This window comes from Lepisma saccharinum, chromosome 26 (genome assembly GCF_977018435.1).
Source record: "Lepisma saccharinum chromosome 26, izLepSacc3.1, whole genome shotgun sequence".
NCBI classification, from domain to species: Eukaryota; Metazoa; Arthropoda; class Insecta; order Zygentoma; family Lepismatidae; genus Lepisma; species Lepisma saccharinum.
Window position 1 is genome coordinate 48,149,912 of NC_139254.1, and position 16,215 is coordinate 48,166,126.

Below are 16,215 nucleotides of genomic sequence, written 5' to 3' on the forward strand. Positions count from 1 at the left end.
GTCCCGCAGTTTGAGTCCAAAGCAAAGCGCTTTAGACCGCACGGCCACGGAGGAGGACCTAAGACATATTTTGTTTAGAAATTACAATGTCAATCCATTACTGGCAGCCTGTGAGTGCGAAACCATTGAAGACACACACACACACACACACCCCCACACACACACACACACACACACACACACACACACACACACACACACACACACACACACACACACACACACACACACACATATATACTATATTACATAAATTATTATGATATGGATATTTATAATGTTATTAATAAATATTACTAAATATTTTTAAAAAACCATTATTATCAAATACACACAAAGTCATTAATTAGTTACTTTTATATATATCAGATATGTGTAAAATAGCAAATTAATTCCTTTACTAAGGTTAAAGATGTCAATAAATTACGAAATTGTTTTGTTATGTAGAAGCTTTCGTTTAGTTTTTGTATTAATACCAAACTATTATAATTTGTAATTATGTTTGACTTGCATTCTTCATTTATTGCACGCATATTGTTATTGGTGTAGACAGAGTAATAGTCTCTTGAAAAAAGCGAAAGCATTCTGCACTCACTATTTGTGTGTTTTCGATATTATCCTTAGTAAACATAAGAAGTAAATACTAATTGCTTATATTTTGTTGTTACAAGAAAAACTCTCCCCCCGCCCCGGAAAATTTTTGGTGGGGGGAAATCCCCCTGTCCTCCCACGATTTCGCACCCCGGGTGCGATGTTGCATGATTCATGCTCGTTCCGCCCATTCCCGTTTCGCCCAGTACAGAAGAACTTGTTTTATTGGCCCAAGTGATAACTCGCGCCAGAACTGAAGTACCGTTTCGCCTGTTACCGTTTCGCCCAGAGGGAAATGTGAAAGTAAAAAATTCCCAATCATGTCCGCCTCATTCACTTTAACGATACGTGGTCATGCGTGCCGACTACGTGGGTGCTCCGGGGCTCGAGCAGCCACATAAATAATATTGTGGGTGCGCCGCACCCACAAGATTTTAGTTTGATAAACACAAAATAAAATATCAAAAAATAATAAGCAATTAAAACATTGAGATGGGACAGAATTTGATAAAGACAAGCAAAAATTGCACAAGGACAAGAGAAAACAGTGGTCCCATGCGTGAAATGCTCACAGAATTTGTGAAGTTTGTAACTATACCTGTTACTTCTTGTACAGTCATGTTCAAAAAATCTGTCGCATGGATTTTTTCTAAGTCCAACGTCTTACGAAATTATGTTGGTAGCTCTGAAACAAGGAAGTGTTGTGAAATATACGATCCTCCAATCAGAGTGAAGTTCGATTCGGAGGAACAGGAGGCGTGACTCACGGTCTTGTCCACAGGAAGTTCAACCAATGCAGCATTTCCAAATACGAGATAACGTCCCCATTGGTTAAATATTGTTTCAATAATGCGAATCGGCAGAAAGATTGCGAAAAAGTTTACTTTGTCGTTTTAATTACCTTTAATTGTTTCAAATTAGTATTAAATTTTCCCAATTATAGTTCACGAGCTTAATATAATGTATTCATGTATGTGTTTGACAATCATATATCACTCATTAGAACAATTTTCACATTGTTTTCACTACGTGAGATGACATTTCATTTACATTTACGATAAAATAGTGGTTTGGGTGTAATAACAGTTTTCATTAATTAATTTAGAGATGCATTTTTATTTGTTGAGTTAATGATTAGGTTAATTCGTTATTTCTCGCGAAAAGAGGGAACCACAGCTGAAAGAAAATACACAACTTGTATTATTGAGGTCAAGAGTTCCTTTTAACATCACTTTTTGCACACATAGGCTAATCACGACTCGGGATACATTTAAATTGGAATCTGAAACATTATGCGACCTGACTGGAACTCGGAAAAGGACACACTGATTACAAGACGTCGATACATTACCACTTGGTCTGGCGAACGCCAATAATAATGAGGGGTTGTGGGAGTGGGAGAGGGGTGACGGAAAGTAGAAAAAAAATAGTATTTTGGGGGGTATTTAATGTTATATTTATACACATACAAACCTAAGAAAATATTTATTTTGATGCATGTGTGTGGGGGTGGGGAAGGGGGAAAAGAGAGGGACAGAAAGATATTGGGAGAGATGGGATGAAAAGGTGATTGTGGAAAATGTTTTATTTGACGTTCAGTAATAAAAACAATCAAATCAATGATGATTATCTTATAAATACCATATTTAATGTAAATTTGTTTTAAAAATGGGGGCGGGGAGCTGTTTGTTTTACGTTCAGTGCAGGATAACAAGTGGAAACACATAGTGGTTCGTATCTCACTTTAAACTGTAGGTCCAGGCCCCATTAGCCTATCTGTGTATAACGTGGATTTAGAATTCAGTAGAAAATAACGTCGATCTAGTATTTTGGATTTTAGATGCGTTGAGACCACTAAAATTTCCAATTCTTATAATAAGAAACCTGTCCTCATATTACCATTTTGAAAGAGAGAGAGAGTTAATTGTATAATCTTTCGTTTTTAGTTTCAAAGAAGACTAATTCAAATAGTAACAATGGGAATGAATAAAGCTTACGAAAAGTTTTTGCCACCGTGGAGATTTGAACCTACGACCATTAGAGTGACAACTCAGTGCGATAACCACCACCCCACGAGTTCGTTCCTTCTTACGCCATGATTATGAGATAAGACCAATCGTTCTATATGCATTAGAAATATAATCCCCACCCGCCTCTTTATAAACAACACACCCAAACGCTCCTTTGTAGCAAATGAAATAAAGGTGGTATGAATGTCGCAAAACATTTAAGCAAAATCTACTATATTTACGACGCAATCGTTTTACATGGAGAGGCTACAGCTTCGAGAATTGAGGTTGTGGTTTGACTGTAATTGTAGGATACCCCATAGGTATCGATAAGCCAAGGCTCTAGTGTGCACTAGATTGGTTCATTTTTAGTGACGTGCTCAGGAATTTGTAAGGAGGTATGTGAATATAATAATGTTTTAATGCTTATTTTTTAAGCAGTGAACTCATAATTTAATATCTCTCTGTCCATCTCATTATCCTACTTAGGAACTAATTAGTATTGCAGGAGTCATACTGAAAAGAAATCTCAAGTGACAATGATGAGAAATTAGATTTAAGAAAGTAATAGTTTTCATATTTTAAAACCTCGAAGGGCCTTGTTCTATCTCCCGACTGTCAGTCTCCCTTCCACAATCCTACCTAGAGTTATCTTCAACTGGCAGCGAGGTGACGTTGGTCAGCAAGTCGAACCCTCAGCCGTTATAGAAGATATCTGAAACCAGGTTACACCAGTCACTCCTAGCTTCCCAATTTTCTCACGATGGTGGGTTGCCACCGGTCCTATACAGATAACAGGCCGAGAACCCAGGACGACTCGAATCCATGCCGTCCCGCTGCAGTCGGAGTCCAAAGCACAGAGTCTTAGACCGCACCGTTACGGAGGAGGAGATTTTTCATAATTTGTTTCTTATAAATGTCGACAATACATTAAATATATTACGCACCAAAAATTAGTGTCCAAAAATAGCCGGTTCTATAAGAGATTCGAACCTTCGATCATCACTCAACTAGGCCGATATTTTTAACAATTTCCCATTTTCTCACTCAATAACCTTCGTTGAACGTTTGTCTTAAGAGTCGTTAGCAATCTTGTAAACCTTATTAACCTATCTGCTGTCTATCACAAATGTATTTTACAACCTTGAGTAGATTTTGATGTCTGCAATTTAGAACTTGACTTTCGTGGTAAGTAATTCTTTACCGTCTACTATAATAAATAAATCAAAGTCTACATATCTCATATTTTGTAAATGCGAAATGTCATTGTTAAATGTTACAAACTATTTCTTATTCTACCGTTAGTTCCAGATTTAGCGACAGCATTCTGGAAACCAGCGTGAAACGTGTTTCCCACACTTCCAAGGTCAGGTGAACCCTTATCAGTTGTATTGGATGCCTGTGAACATGTTACTTCATACGTCATGGTACTGTGGTGGATTTCCCCTTTTCCCCTTTTACCTTGAACGGTAGTAATCCCCGACTGGGCACGACGAATCAATCACAGAAAAGCAGACTGTCTAGTAAATCGCATGCCATGTATTATTTCGAGCTCCTAGGTTTTGGAAAGTGAAATAAAAAAAAGTATGTAACATTAATTCATAATGGTTGACTTCCTTGGGTATTATTTCATGACTCTTTTCTACTTACTCCAAAGAAACTTTTGTCTACTGTTTTCAGTAGATCAATAGGTGTTTTGAAACATCTACTGTGTTCAGATTTTCAAAAAGATATAAATACAAAAAATAATAAGGGGGTATGAAATTAATATTTACAGCCAAAATATTAAACTTAACATATTATACACTATACTGAATAAATTAATTTCACTTGCAGTTTCTCTACTGTACTGGTTTCAGTAGATCAATAGGTGTTTTGAAACATCTATGTTAAGATTTTTTACATTTGAATTACAATTTGTGTGCCTGAAAACTTAGGGTATTTTACACCCGTCACGCTATACGGGGTCCAGCCCCTTATCATGACAAAAATAAAAGCGTGTCTGAAAACTAAAATATCCTTACCTGGGTTAAAAGCTGAGCCTGTAAAGCGACAGACAGTCAGCACAAACAAGTACAACACACACGTAGTCCTACAAAGATTATACTAACAGTAGGTCCAGTCACCAGAGCCTCGTTAGTCTGCAAAATGCAGTTCAGGGTGTACTACATGGAAGTGAGGTTGGTTTAAATTTTAAATAGATATAAAAACAAATTGTTAGTGAGGAGGAATAAAAAGTTATATTTACAGCTAACATGCTGAGCTAAACACACTACAAGGGTGTAAGGGATGACCTTCCACGAAGTACACCCAACTGTTGCTTCCACATAGTACACCCTGGACTTCAGTTTGCAGACGAACGAGGCTCCGGCGACTGACCCCATGGCCAGTATAATTTTCTGTGTTGTCCTGTATTTGGTCCTTGTGGGTGCTGAGTGCCTCTTTACAGCCTCAGCTTTTAACCGAATTCAGAATATTTTAATATGTTAGTTACAACACGACGTTACAGTTATGTTATTTTAGTTCTGGTAAGGGGCTGGACCCCGTATAAAGTGACAGGTGCAAAATAGCCTAAGTGCTGACGCACCCAAAATTTTGAATTCAAATTCAAACACACTACATGTAATATTACATGTAGTACTGAAGAGAATATTTCTCTTGTAGTTCCTCAACTGTAATTACACATTAGGCCTACTGAAAGTGTTCAGTAGGAAATCATTGATTTTGAGTAGATTTCCGAGAGACACAGTAGAGTACTACAATTGATAACAGTAGATTCTGTCTACTGTAAACAGTAGAAATTACGTAGGTTTATAACGACGATGAGAATGAAACAGAGGTAAAAACAATGATAATGAAATGCAGAAGCGACCTGGAGCAAACAGGAACGTAGAATGTCTGGCAGCGAGACGCAAGAGTTGATCAAGCGATTGTAGCATCAAATTTAGCTTAGAGCTCATAATTGATATTTCTACATGAGCTCAACACACAAGTTAAATACAATGAGAGAATTGAATTGAGTTTACATCTCACGTGATATGAGTCGAAACTATTGTTGCACATTGAACTGTGAAGTGAATCAATATTCAATTCGATTAACTAGTGAATGGTGATGTGCTGAGATTTTGTAACGAGATGTGGCAAATGGCTGACAGTATAATAACTTATGGACACATTAATTTAATATATTTCAACAATCTTATAACGTGCGATTTTGCATGAAATTTTATTACTTGAATCTACATCACTTCATTGCAAAGGCTACAAGGCATTTTATGGGTTGAAAAATTCTGTGTTCGATTCACCGTTCGGTTAACTCTGCGATTTTTATTTCTTATTAAACCGAAAAATTATTTATTGCATTTTACTTATTACGAAAATTCGTACATTATTTGCTTTGCGAAATGTAGAGAATATATTGTTTTTCATGCTTTTTACAAGAATAGAACTATGCATGGTGAACAAAAAATAATGTAAAATAAATACTATTCACATGTCAATAGTATTTATTTGTTTTGTTTCTTGATAATTCTCCCTAAAATAAAAATGTATAACTTTCGCTGTACACGACATTTCGTCGAATATGACACATGGATCATTTTTATGCAAATCCTAGTAAAATGATGAGAAATTCAAAAACATATTCTGAAAAATTATTTTCAAAAATAACATTGACAAATCATTAGAAAGGAGTGTTATTTTTTTAAAAAAATATATAACATTTTTATTTCTTTAAATTATTAATTAAATACAATACTTAGTTGCTATATAATAATAATAATAGGGGTAATCGAACAGAAGTCAAACCTATAATCTTCGGCGTGTAATACTGATAGCCTATCACCGAACCAATTTACCATCATAAAAATAATTGAAGTTTTTCTCTCGGAAATTACTGGCTAGTGCACGCTGGAACCTTGCCATACGAATATCTACCCTACCACTATAAGAAGCCACGTCACAACCTCAATTTTCGAAGCTGTAGCCTCTCCATGTAAAACGATTGCGTCGTAAATATAGTAGATTTTGCTTAAATGTTTTGCGACATTCATACCACCTTTATTTCATTTGCTACAAAGGAGCGTTTGGGTGTGTTGTTTATAAAGAGGCGGGTGGGGATTATATTTCTAATGCATATAGAACGATTGGTCTTATCTCATAATCATGCCATAAAAAGGAACAAACTCGTGGGGTAGTGGTTATCGCACTGAGTTGTCACTCTAATGGTCTAATACTATTTTTTTTCTACTTTCCGTCACCCCTCTCCCACTCCCACAACCCCTCATTATTATTGGCGTTCGCCAGACCAAGTGGTAATGTATCGACGTCTTGTAATCAGTGTGTCCTTTTCCGAGTTCCAGTCAGGTCGCATAATGTTTCAGATTCCAATTTAAATGTATCCCGAGTCGTGATTAGCCTATGTGTGCAAAAAGTGATGTTAAAAGGAACTCTTGACCTCAATAATACAAGTTGTGTATTTTCTTTCAGCTGTGGTTCCCTCTTTTCGCGAGAAATAACGAATTAACCTAATCATTAACTCAACAAATAAAAATGCATCTCTAAATTAATTAATGAAAACTGTTATTACACCCAAACCACTATTTTATCGTAAATGTAAATGAAATGTCATCTCACGTAGTGAAAACAATGTGAAAATTGTTCTAATGAGTGATATATGATTGTCAAACACATACATGAATACATTATATTAAGATCGTGAACTATAATTGGGAAAATTTAATACTAATTTGAAACAATTAAAGGCAATTAAAACGACAAAGTAAACTTTTGCGCAATCTTTCTGCCGATTCGCATTATTGAAACAATATTTAACCAATGGGGACGTTATCTCGTATTTGGAAATGCTGCATTGGTTGAACTTCCTGTGGACAAGACCGTGAGTCACGCCTCCTGTTCCTCCGAATCGAACTTCACTCTGATTGGAGGATCGTATATTTCACAACACTTCCTTGTTTCAGAGCTACCAACATAATTTCGTAAGACGTTGCACTTAGAAGAAATCCATGCGACAGATTTTTTTAACATGACTGTACCTCTGAGCGGTCAATTTCAGCACTTAGACGATTGAAAACGATTTTGCGGTCAACAACGACCCAAAAAATATTGAATGATTTGGCAATTTTGCATGTTCATAAAGAAATGACTAAAAATATTGACATTACCAAAATTGCAAACAAATTCAGAAGTGCAAATGACGTAAGAAGGAATGTGTTTTATATTGAAAGTTAACATGTCATGATTATTATTATTATTATTTGGTACATAAAGTTAGTCATTTTGTAGTTTCTGTTCACAACAAAATCCTTGCATAGTTCTTTCTGCAATACAATTAAAATTATTTGCATTTATGAAGATTTTTTCATTTTAATTTGTATGAATGTGGTATTTTCTTTTAGTAACGTGTTGATAATATCATTCATTGCTTCTTGCAATCATTGTGCATGTAAGTTGTTTAAAGTATGCAATACTTGATAATTACAGATTTTTTCAATGGATAAAATAAAGAACTGTCATTGGAACTAAAATAAATTCGAAAATAAATTTGTTCACCAGTTTCACACTTGACTGAATTTTCTGATTGATTGAAGTTTTGTTAGGTCCGCTTTATGCACAGACAGGGCTAATTGGGAGTGGACCTGCATTTAAAAGTAGCACCCGAACCACTATGTGCCTCGACACGGTATGGAACTTGGGACAACTTCATTACAAGGCGACAATATTACCGGTAGCACAATGAAGTCCAGTTTCGTTTGTGTACACTATTTTCTTGCTCACAAATACAAATTGTAGTAACTCTGATTTGCAGTAGACGAGTCAATAAGGCATCTGACTGTCACGATCAACAGAGACGATGCTGGCTTGTTGGCTTGGAGTGTAGAAGGGAGAAAACAAAGGGTGTGCACCCACTCCCCTGGTGGCGCCTATGCCCATAGTAAGTTCCAGCAATGCTTAGGCGACAACATTATATTTTAATTTGAGTGACGACTCCCAGAAAGAACATGTATCAAATAATTAACATTCTAAAATTATCCTCATGAATACTGCTACTATTAATTTTGGTGAAACTAACTACTCCCTCTGTCCCATAATTATAGTCCGGTATTCCAAAATGGTAGTACAGGAATGACAGACGAAGAGGCAGATGGAAAGCACAATTTGTACTGATCCTTGAGTAGTAAAGTTGTGTGACTCTTTCCCTTGTTTCATGTTCTTCTTCTGTATACACCAATGTCACAGTTTGAATATCGGGCAAATATTATGAGACAACCAATAAACGTGTACCGGACAATAATTATGGGACAGAGGGAGTAATTATTTGTTCATTTATACATGTACCAATTTGTTCAGTAATGACTAATTGTGTCTGATATTTTTTTTAGTATTCCAGAAATAAAAAAATAATGTATTGTGATAGGGGAGGCGAGGGTAAATTATCTCTCCCCCCCCCCCATGGGTCAAAGCAATTATGCTTATTTTCTGCTTGGTTAGTTGTGCCACATGTGATAAAGTCATGAACCAGTTCTTCGGTTGAGGTTAGTACTGCCGGCGTGAGTTAATTTCGTTCTGCATCTTTTCGTAAAAGTTTAGTGAATAAAAGGCAATTTCAGGGCCTCTTGATGTGATACTTTTTCCAGCTTCCTATTATTGCATTTTTGTCTAGTTTCTTGTTCTGCTGCTAGGGTCCTTTTCTTCAAATATAAATTGCTCAAACACATGACCAAGTGTCGTAAAATATCTAGGAACTAACTTGAACTACCTAAAAGGAGAGATCAGAGATCATATTACTCCATGCAGACTCGGGACAAAATGACCATATGTACAGTCACGGATACTTCTGGACTGGAACAATCCCATTAACTTTCAATTGAATCGTTGCAACCCAGAAGTGTCTATGGCTGAACACTCATCTTCCTTAATAGTGCCGTAATTCACTTATTTATACAACATGTTTGCCCAAGATGCAGGTTGACGGACGTTGTACATTTTTTTTTTCATTTCGTCTGTTTTATATTTCCATTGAAAATATCAAAACAATTCTAAAAATGAATAAATGTGCATTGGTATTGGTCTTCAGTGCATTGTGAAATTCATACTGCTCAATATTATTCACTACATCTAAGAGAGATTTCACACCAAACGGACAAGCGACAGGCGACACGTGTCGCTTGAGGAGCTCACCAACCGAACGCAGGCTAGTGTGGCCTCACATACCGCTTCCGTGTGAAACGTTGCTGTTGATTGGCTCGTTCCCAAGCATTTGTCGCTTTGATTTGAAATCTCCCTAAGACGGATAGCTTTGACCTCGTCTCCCCTATAACTAAAATTATGTCATCGGCAACGACTAACAAACGAAATTTCTAGCAACATTTTCTTGGTAATGCCAATAAAATCAGGTAGTTCCTGTGTAAACTAATAGACTAAAACTAACCATAAATAGACAGACACATGAATGCCATCAAATGTATTTTACAGAGATCAGGTTCACTAGTGTGGTCTTGCTGTTCTATGACTAACTACTATAGTGAATCTTACCGTAACTAAATCCACCATTCGTTTCGCAACAGATGGTGTAAGTTTCCAAGCGTGTGACAAACCAATTTCTCCCATGTCGAAAATAGCAATTCCACCTTTTATCTGCGTTTTTGGTTCCAATACACCCAGCTCCATAACAATTAGCGCTGCTTTGAACAACTCATCCACAGAGTAGCTGCTTGTCTGCCAGTTTCCTGTGTGAGGAAACGTACATTATAGTCGAAGTACATGTACAACGTATCACATATGCATGAAGTGTGTTACATAGATTTCTAAAATTATCATAACAGTAGAAAGCAGCGGAGGCCGTGCCATGGCACTACCCTTAAAAGGAGAATCGTATACCTCGCCCAAGTATTGTCAAATTAATACATTGATAGTTTATAGACAAGGAGATTCGAATCTTGCAATCGGTCAAGTTGACGTGACGACCGCCCCAACCTCCTCACTGCATCGCCAGCTCTTTCGTTCCTACCCTCGCGAGGCAACAGTCCGTGCCGCCCAAGAGCTGGCCTAACCAAGTTGACACACGTGCAGAGGGTTGAAGAAGCCTCAGTGGGGGAACATTTCCACCATGATCCGGGAACAAAGTGGCAGGGGGCGGGGTTAGCCCATAAGACACCAGCCGTGCCAGTTTTCGCCTGGTAGGGCTAGGGAACTTTCGCAGTGTTGACACAGTTGCCACCTTCAGAGATAAGTCGCTAAATACGACTGATTTGTAAGACCCGTTGGGGAAGTAGTTCCTGAGAAAGGTACTATATACTTTTCTGCTTACTTTTGGAGAACTAGGATATTTTCGACATCCAGTTCGAATACGTGTGCATGGGGGAGGAGAAGGTGAAAGGGTTTGTTTTTTTTCCTTCCTCTTGTAATTGTTGTGTTTTTAGGGAAGTGTCCTGTAGTGTATACAGATAGGTTAGTGAGTGAAGATGAATCGGATTAGTGCGTTATTACTTATTACACACACTGTTTTCCACGAGAATAAACATCTTGGCCGGTGACGCAACCTCAAGGAGGAGGTGGGCATTGCTGAGGGTTCTTTTTTCGATTTCTTGATCACGTTGGCACTAACCATCATAGTTGCCGCCGGCCGACACTGGTAGAAAGTGTACTTTTTCAATATTGAGTATATCACCATTATTGTACTTGACACTACACTTATTTTCGAGTCTAGAAAAACAGAAGAGTTAATTTGTTTAGGAGATGGCATATATCTTTAAACGGTATGGTTTTAGAAGCGATATCGCATGGGGCCACGCAGAGCGTGTCCGTGGCGACCAGCCTATGGCAGGAGTTCAACGTTGTACAGTTAAACGTTAAACTGTCGCGCGCAAGATAAACGCAGTGTCCTGTATTTTTCTTGCGCGCAAGAAGCTTTCATAAAATTCCCCACTTTAAGGAACCATTTTGAACCTGACTGTCGAAGTCCCATAAATTTCCGTCGCCTACAGCCGGAGTTATAGTTTCTTGAAGAAACTGGGAAACAACACGTCACAACACGCAAGCAAGCGTTTCTGTATAGCGAGGGCGGTGTAAAATTATTTCCTTATCGTTTACTCGCCACAAAGAACAATTGTGAGAGGATTACATTTACAGTTGAATATTGGACACACAGCGAAATATCTGTCTTTTCCTTCCGCTAGCAGATAGTTTGGAAACAGCACAATAGCACTGGCGGCTGCGTATTGGCTGAACTCATGTTCCTTCTAAAAGCGTACACAGTATAGTGAGATATGAACACGTTGGAGGATTCATGCAGGATGTCACGTACATTGTCTAAATAACTGTACAAACAGAAAACACATAGCATCAACAACATGGCCACCGTGACAGGGTTTGAAATAGACAAACAGCATACCCCTGTAATTTGATTTTAGAAAAACCAAAACGCTTCATGTATTATAAAATTCATTTGATTGATTGATAAAATAAATGGACTATACTTTGGTTAATGACAGAATAACCCAAGCAAACGTAGAATGTTAAATGTAGAAACAAAGTCCAAACTTGATGCTTTCATATTTCACCACTTCACATAACAAAAATGGTTCCATAGTATACTTTACTAAAATTCAAAAGTGATTATTTTATGTGAGAACAACGTAAATATCTTGACTATAACTTTCAAAATTTTCCTTGGTGTTGGTTAAAGTCATAACAATATATCCCTTTCACTATGTTAATGGTTTGAAATTGCAAACAGCGAGAGAGAAACAACTGTGCCACATGTTCGCTTATCTACACATAATGTATCCAGTTGAATTATTTCCTAAAGAGTTTAATAGCAACAAAAAATATTTTCTCATATTAATACTACTACGTACGAAAAGTACCCGGAATTTGTGAATAAAACACAAAATACGTGGTTAATCATCAACATTTATTTTATCGCCTTCAAAATAGGCCCCATCAGATGCAACACACATATGTCAACGCTTGACCCAGTCTTCAAAAGCGCTTTTCAAAGGCAGAAGACTGTATCGTCCTGAGTTCCTTCTGCGAGTTTCCTTTTAATTGATTCAATTGATTGAAAACGCCTTCCCCGAAGTGGTAACGACGTGTGCAACGACGCACTATCGTGGTGCAAAATCCAAGAATTGTTTTTCCGTAACTCTGGTCTTTTCCGGCAAACATTCTCACGCAGACGCCTCATAACGGTCACATAAAACTCTTTATTCACAGTTTGTCCTTCTGGAAGGAATTCTTAGTGCACAACACCACGATAATCTCAAAGAAAACAATGAGCATAACATTAATTTTTTAGCTACTTTGGCGTGATTTTTTGGGGGGTTTTGGTTAATTTTCGAAGCGCCTTTCCGAAAATTGTTGACCTGTTTGCATGTCATACTCATACATCCATGTCTCATCACCAGTTTCATGAAGGTTGAGTCACTAGAGGCTCGCGAAATCATGTCTTCAGCATCATCCCTGCGATGTTCTTTTTGCAGGAAATTCAGCTCCTAAGGAACAAGTCGTGCCGCGACGCGTTTCATGCCCAACACATCAGTCAAAATGTTGTGAACGGACATGTGCGATATGCCAAGCTCACGAGCCATCTCTCACACACTCACACGCCGATTTTCAAGCACCTTTGTCCTGATTTTCCGCAAGTTTTCGTCTGTCGTCGACATGGAAGGTCGACCAGAACGTGGCAAATCAGCAACAACTTGTCTTCTTTCGAAGCCTTGTACCATGCATACGCTTGTGGTTTCGACAGACACGAATCACCAAAGGCCTTTTGTGGCACTTTCAACAATTCAGCACACGACAGTCCGTTGGTAACACAAAAAAATTATTTGCTCGATATTTCTCTCCATTCTGCAAATCGCAGGACACTCATCAACACAACTGACGTAAACTGCTGCTGTGCACAAACTGATGGATAGATTAGTCTATCCCACTGCGTGGTCATTCAGTACAGTGCTGCCATCCTACGGACAAAATGAATTCTCGATACCTCCAATGTGGGAACTTTACCATCCAAATTTCGGTATTTCTTATACTGAAGGTATTTGCTATTATTAATTATACTACTACTCATTAATTAATTTTATACTAAGAACATGATTTCCCTGGGTGATATACTTTGTGGTGATATGCATGACCTATACAGAAGAGTAGCAAAGACTGGGATAAATGATACTATCATTTAAAAAGGTTAGTATGTTCTTTTTCAGCATAACAGTGAATATGAGTGACAATGATTAGGAACTCTATAAAAATAAAATTCGATATAGCTAGGCACGAAAAAGTAGATTTCTGTGTGTCTAATATTCATGACAAATATAGTGAATACGATTTCATCAGTGTAAAATTCAACATTTAATAGCAAATAACAAGTTTGTCTTAGTGCAAAATTGAATATTAAAGAATCTAATGTTCTAGTTTTCAGTGTTATACTTAATATTAAAACAAACGAATAGTTTTGTATTAGTCTTAAACTCAATATGAAGATAGAAAACGTTTATATTAATGTAAAATAAAATTTCGAAGGCAATTAACAGGTATCTATTAGTGAGAAATGGTAGCTGGATAGTAGAACTAAACAAAAAAAAAATTCTTACGTAGAATATAATATAGTTTCTTTTAAAAAATAATGAAGTTTGTAGTACTGTTAACATGAATATAAAGAGTACATTTGTCCCGAATATGAAATTTAAAAATAAGTCACATTACTAGGCACTGGCTTTTTTCACACTTGAATAAGGTTTAATGGATGATAACGAGTGAGAATTTTGATTTACCTATCCTGAATATCATTATCCTGTGGCCATCCTGATCTCTGTATGGAGGGACCGCCATGACATTGTCTTCGCCAAGGTATATGAGGTCTCTAGGATTAACTCCTCTCCACAAGGACTTGTTGGCCTCGCGGAACTCAAAGTACTTTTGCAACTGCAATGGGAACATGCAATGTTATAGTCACATAAGAAACCATTAAAAATATTACAGTTAACGTATGTGAGCATTTATCAAGTTCATTTATGACTAACTATACCACAGCTGCTCTAAAGTAAAGATCACCAAATCAAGATATCGGATAAATTCTATCCGAATACCCGATATTATGGTATCAGGATATAAGGATTATCCTAATTATCCCGATTATCGGATATCCAGATTATCAGTTGGATCCGAAACGGATATAGGATAATTTAAAATCTGGATATCCGTTACCGGATTTTGTGCTCATCCTTACTAAAGCACCACAAATCATATGGCAGCACTGGGGGTACTAAAGGATAATATTTCTGGTTGCTGTAAATGGAAATACATTGGAGCTAAATTTACTCTGTAACCTTCATATGTTCCATGTATACTAATCAGAGCAACGAGACATTCGCAATTTATTGGTTGCAAATTTAACAGAAAATTGTAAATTTATATTTTATCTAGTATTCTAATTATGTCCCATTTTAGAGAATGAACAGGCAGTGTTAACATATTGGTATCTCACTCTAGAAAACATTACAATTATTTTGACATGTTTGCCAAATATAATAAAACTTTGCCTTCATGTCAGTAACAATGAGTATTGCAAAGGTTTCAGGCTGTGTAATTTAATGCAAATACTTTAGTAAACTTTCAATAATATGTACATATTTCAAATGCACTGATGTGAAACAACTTTCCAAATTGATTAGCAATGTTTTCACATCTGTCGAAGTAAGGAAGCTTAAAAAATTATAATGAATAAGTGAATGTAGTTATATGCAAACTGGATATTTAATACCTAATGTGTTTGAACATAATGAGCAGAAATTTATACCAAAGTGTATCTGTAGACAAATGTAAAGCTGTAAGTCCATAAAGTTGTTGTTGTTGTTGTTGGTTGTGGTGGTGGTATGATGATGAATACAAATAAACAATTATTATATGGACATGCCTTTAGTGTGAGCAAGTATAAGATGGGTTCTTTAAAGTAATGATGTGGTAAGTAATTTTCAGAACGGTTTAGCTAATTATTACGAGTATATGGGAACAATTCTGCTGCGTTATAACAATATTTGTATTTGTTTCGGACGTAAGATTACACTGTTGTTCGTTCTTATAGTAAATAAACTAGCTGATTGGCCGGCGTTGCCCGGGCATTCATTTATCCCAATCTTCTATTAGACAGGAATATAATGAGTTCTAACTGTAGTGTAAAATGAACTTAGGAGTTAAACGGCATTGGGAGTGTCACTATTCATCTCAGCGGTCCCGAAAACTATGGATTCCACACTAATATCGGTCGTTTTCGATTATTTTTGCATGTCACCCCCTCCTACTCCCGCCCCTAGGGGTGCCAGGGGTGTCTTACACCCACAGTATTTCTTTCGAGATTGCAAGTGATACGTGTACCAAGTTTGGTTGAAATCGCTCCAGGCGTTCGAGAATTTTGCCGGAACAAACACACATACATACATCCATCCATTTTTATATATTAAAGAAAAATTAGAAATAAAAGATGACTGGTACTGTTATAGTCCACGCGTTTACTTCGTTAACGTCGAAGAACAGTTAACGAAGAACAAAGAAAGCCGCCGCCACAAAAGTGGGTGGGGATAAATAGCGGGCG

General features: G+C 37.0%; 1 protein-coding gene across 2 annotated transcripts in view; it reads right to left on the reverse strand.

The window, feature by feature from the left end:
• The window catches only part of LOC145979800 (alpha-tocopherol transfer protein-like), a 155,605-nt gene that overhangs the window by 42,785 nt on the left and 96,605 nt on the right, over positions 1 to 16,215 (reverse strand). For both annotated transcript variants that reach the window (XM_083112811.1, XM_083112810.1), the window contains exons 4-5: positions 14,399 to 14,549; positions 10,155 to 10,348 (exon numbers count right to left, since the gene is read on the reverse strand). In XM_083112811.1, coding sequence (XP_082968937.1) covers positions 10,155 to 10,348; positions 14,399 to 14,549 — 345 coding nt within the window. The remainder of the gene's footprint in view (positions 1 to 10,154; positions 10,349 to 14,398; positions 14,550 to 16,215) is intronic.